This window comes from Gymnoscopelus microlampas, assembly GCF_963454915.1.
Source record: "Gymnoscopelus microlampas genome assembly, chromosome: 21".
NCBI lineage: Eukaryota > Metazoa > Chordata > Actinopteri > Myctophiformes > Myctophidae > Gymnoscopelus > Gymnoscopelus microlampas.
In genome coordinates, this window is record NC_139958.1 from 46,343,276 (window position 1) to 46,348,275 (window position 5,000).

Consider the following 5,000-nt stretch of genomic DNA (forward strand, 5'->3'; position numbering starts at 1 on the left):
CAGTTGTCTTGACATTCCAAGAAGCCATTGGTTTCCATTCATTTCTGTATGGTACTGTATGCAAATTGTATTCAATGGGCTAAACATGCAATAACACCAGCATGGTCCTTAGTTACTATATACTGAAAACCGTTCACACAATTGAAGCTGGACTGAACAACAGGTCAAATTGAAAATTGAATCAAAATTGTAATAACTCTGAAATAAAACAAAATGATATTGTTCCCCAAGCGTTCAGCCCTAACGCTCAATACACACACACACACACACACACACACACACACACACACACACACACACACACACACACACACACACACACACACACACACACACACACACACACACACACACACACACACACACACACACCTGGACATACCTACTGAGCCGCTGGCCTCTATAACAGCAGCTTCAGACAGAACCTGGACGATGCCCGCTCTGACCGAGGCTGAGCTCCTACTGTTGGCATCCAGATGACCCAGTAACTGCTGGATGACCAGGTGAGAGTGCTGAGACTGAAACACACACACACACACACACACACACGCACACAAGCACACAAGCACACACAGGCGCACACACGCACGAATACACACACTCACGCAGGCACACACATACGGTATGTGGACACACGCATGTGCAGACACATGCAAGCACAAACGGGCACACGTGCACACACAGGCAGACAGAGAGAGAAAAAGAGGCAAAACTTTCAATTTCAGTCAGTCAGTCAATTAGTCAATTGTAATTGTATTTACCGGTATATTGTGTCAGAGAATAAGTTGTCTCAAGACTCTATTATTGCAATTAAGAGGCCCTGTGGCTATTATATTGTATTTAATAAACAAGGCTCAATGTAATGTTTAAAAAAAAAAAAAAATCAGTCGTTTCAGCTACTTTTACTGTGTATTTCTCCCAGGGTAGCTTTTCTGTATTCATTACTATTTAGTAGTTGGTAGCTGCCTAAGCTATGCTTTCAAAGTAGCTTCCCCAACACTGTGTGTGTGTGTGTGTGTGTGTGTGTGTGTGTGTGTGTGTGTGTGTGTGTGTGTGTGTGTGTGTGTGTGTGTGTGTGTGCTCGCGTGTGTGTGCGTGCGTGATAATACTAACCTGAATGGAGAACATAATGATTTTAAAACAGTGCACAGCGAACATCTTCCCCTCCCACAGTCCATGGCTGTCCAGATGCCTGCAGAGACACACAGTGGTGTAATGCACAATTCATGCTTGTTTTGAGTGAACAATGCATCACACTATGTATTTTCTCCAGGTTCTGTCTTAGTTTTAAGCATCCATACTAGCGTCTTCCAACCGACCAACAGCCAGTGGTGGACAAAGTACTCAACTCCAGTACTTGAGTCAAAGTATAGATACTACTGGCCAGATATTACTACAAGTGAACGTTTCTCTGTCAAATTTACTTGAGTTAAAGTACTAGAGTGCTTTGCCACCACTACATTTTATGAAGGTGTCTGACCGTTCATTTTTCACATTTTTGTCGGTCGACACACTGTGTGTGTGTGTGTGTGTGTGTGTGTGTGTGTGTGTGTGTGTGTGTGTGTGTGTGTGTGTGTGTGTGTGTGTGTGTGTGTGTGTGTGTGTGTGTGTGTGTGTGTGTGTGTGTGTGTGTGTGTGTGTGTCTCTCTCTCACATTAACACAGGTCTCACAGCGGTCGTGATGTGTCCATATGCAGCTCTGCTCAGCAGCTCTCTGAGACATCTCTCTGTCAACTCTGATGGACTGTCCTTACCACTACACACACACACACACACACACACACACACACACACACACACACACACACACACACACACACACACACACACACACACACACACACACACACACACACACACACAGTAGGAAAAACAACAACAACAGAAAACATTTTAAACCAACGTTTGAATTTCACAGATCAAATTCTACTAGTTCTACCAAGGGATGTTTGCACACAAACTATGTGTAGACTACAGATCCCACAGCCATGGCAACAATGCAAATAAACAGCTTAAAGTTGGTCAAAACATCAGCGTTGTCACTCCCTGCAGATGTCAATGGTCAATGCTCATGTGCAAGTTTAGATTTACTGGTCAACCCACTGAGGATAAACAATGTTTTGAGATTAGAGAGCTGTTGGAATGCATTGTATCCAATGGAATACAAGCACCTTAAAGACCACTAATCCTTGTGTGCATTGCACTGTTGTTATGTACTGGCTGATTCAATGTGTGAGTGAGTAGTTTAGCAGGGAGCTTATTGGCTCCAGCCTTGGGGAGAGGGACATTTTAAAGGCCTGTTTTCCACAGGTCCTGTGGGCTTTCCTCTAAGATTTATAATGTTTGCAAGAAGTCTTCAGTGTTTTGAACAGCCTTGGGTTTCATAAGGGTGGGTCTTTTGGTTGATCTTGTCTTTTTTCCTGTGTTTGATTAAGTGTTATAGGTGCATGCGCACACACACACACACACACACACACACACACACACACACACGCACACACACACACACACACACGCACACACACACGCACAAGCATACACACACACAAACACACACACACACACACACACACACACACACACACACACACACACACACACACACACAGGTACGTGCGTGTCAGCAGTGTGCTTCAGTTTGAACAGCACACATGCACGCACGCAAGAATGCACGCACGCACGCACGCACGCACGCACGCACGCACGCACGCACGCACGCACGCACGCACGCACGCACGCACACACACACACACACACACACACACACACACATTTTTACCATTTATTTATGTCCACATAAAGGAGAATACATACAGGGATACACATATTATAGGTGCAGTAGGGTTACATATGACCTCCCTCCCACTGTGGATGATAGAGGATGTCACGGGTGCTGTGTGAGTTCAGTCCAAACCACTTTTGCACCAGGCTCACTGTTTTGTTATTCATCTCACACAGTACTTTCTGTTCAATGTGGACATTGGTGAACAGGTGTTGGATTTTAAAGAGCGCCACCTGTCTGACAGCTTCCAACTTCATAGTCAGAGGCAGTGGACATCTGTCAATCAGGTCCAGCCGAGATGTAAAATCAGACAGGATGTTGTTGACCTGCTCCTTCCATTCTCCTGCAATTTTATGTCCAAGGTAGGTGTATGTCTCATGGAGAGCGTATACACGCAGGGGTTCCGATGCTATGGTGAACACTGGGGGTGTGTCAGTTCTTGAATGTTACCACCGGTTCCCTCCACTCCTCCTCTCATACAAGACAGAACATTTTGTGTTTTTAAGCTCTAGGCCTGACCATTCTAAAAAAAGATCTGTGATGGAGAGCATGTTCTTAATTGTGCTCTTCCTGCAGAGGGAGTGTAGTGCCCAGGATTACATAGAGATTGGCACTGGGTGTAAAAAATGGGGTTACAAAATCGTGGGATGTAAATTATAAAAAAAAAATAATAACAATAAAATAAAAAATTGTGCTCTTCCCTAGAGGCTAATAAAATATCATCCGCATAGCCCTGTACAGGGTTGTGGGAGATTACACCATGAAGTGCACACTTGCACATCCACTTTATCCACTGATTGGTGGCAATTATAAAATGAACTGTGCTCCATGGACAGCCAGTTTTAATGCCCTATCTGTAGAGGTGTTGGCTGGGTTAACTGTTTTCCACAGATTACTTAAATATAAAGGAGCCCCTGTAAATATAAAGGAGCCCCTGTACACATTTTTCACAATATCAATAAATATCTGGGGCAGCTGTATTTCTTCCAGTGATTTAATCATGACATTGTGACTTTTGTTCCAAAAGCATCTCTGAAGTCAAGAAACACAGAGTAGAGTTTACAAGACTCATGCTTAAAGTTATCTATCCCCGTTTTAAGAATAAAAACATGTTCGTTCATACCCTGCCTGTTGATACAAGCTTGGTGGACAAGATGTTAGCATCCACCAGCCATGGGAGGACTCTGGCGAGTATGCACTTCATGAATACCTTGTAGATGGTAGGCAGGAGAGATATATCTCTCCATGATGTTAAATCCCCTGGGATATTGTCCTTTTTGGGGATACGGTGGATTAATGCTCCCTTCCATGTATCTGGTACTCTTCTGTTTTCCAGACAGACATTAAAGATTGGTGTTAAGGGTCTCGTATGTCACCCCATCTATGCCACTGGCTTTACAGTTAGGGAGGCCATGTAAAACAGCCTGTACCTCTTCAACTGTATAAAGTGCTCTGTGTTAGGGAGGAATGTGGGTTCAAGGTGGTGGCACACGCACATCCCTGTGCCAAGGAGGGGGTGGGAGATCACCATTATGCCCGTGATCTTTACATTTATTGTCATCAAAAGACTGTATGGCTGCAATGTCACTGGGGCAGGGGGGCGGGTGGTACTCACTGTTGTTCAAGATCACCTGGATCGCCTTTGATCTCCTGTTCTGCCAGAGATCAGCCAGCTACACACAAGCACACACGCACGCGCACACACACACACACACACACACACACACACACACACACACACACACACACACACACACACACACACACACACAGGTACGTACGTGTCAGCAGTGTGCTGCAGGTTGAACAGCAGAGAGGGGACTATCTTGTCCATGTGTTGAGGTTCCCAGATGTTAGCCTGCAGCTCATCGCTGACCGTCTTCCTCACCACGCCCTGAAGACCCCTGATACCTGACACACGCAGCCTGCACACACAAAGACCACCGACAGTAACATTTACAGGCTCTGTGCAGAGCTGTGGGCAAGGCAAGGCGGTTTTATTCGTGTAGCAGGTTTCAATCCAATGACATCAGGATGCATAAAACAAACAAAGTAAAACATAATATACCCAATTACAGTGCAGAAGAGAAACTGTAGTCCCAGGTTTCTACAAGGTGCAGCAGTGGTGTAAAGTAATTAAGTACATTTACTCAAGTACAGTACTTAAGTACAATTTTTAGGTACTTTTACTTTACTATAGTATTTACAATTGTCTTTT

General features: G+C 44.6%; 1 protein-coding gene across 1 annotated transcript in view; it reads right to left on the reverse strand.

The window, feature by feature from the left end:
* LOC311037309 (protein EFR3 homolog B-like) overlaps positions 1-5,000 on the reverse strand; it is a gene marked incomplete at both ends in the record, with an annotated part of 26,925 nt that overhangs the window by 13,954 nt on the left and 7,971 nt on the right. Inside the window, 4 exons of the mRNA XM_084046429.1 lie at positions 383-518; positions 1,114-1,192; positions 1,655-1,756; positions 4,564-4,707. Of these exons, the coding sequence (XP_083902555.1) occupies positions 383-518; positions 1,114-1,192; positions 1,655-1,756; positions 4,564-4,707 (461 nt within the window). The remainder of the gene's footprint in view (positions 1-382; positions 519-1,113; positions 1,193-1,654; positions 1,757-4,563; positions 4,708-5,000) is intronic.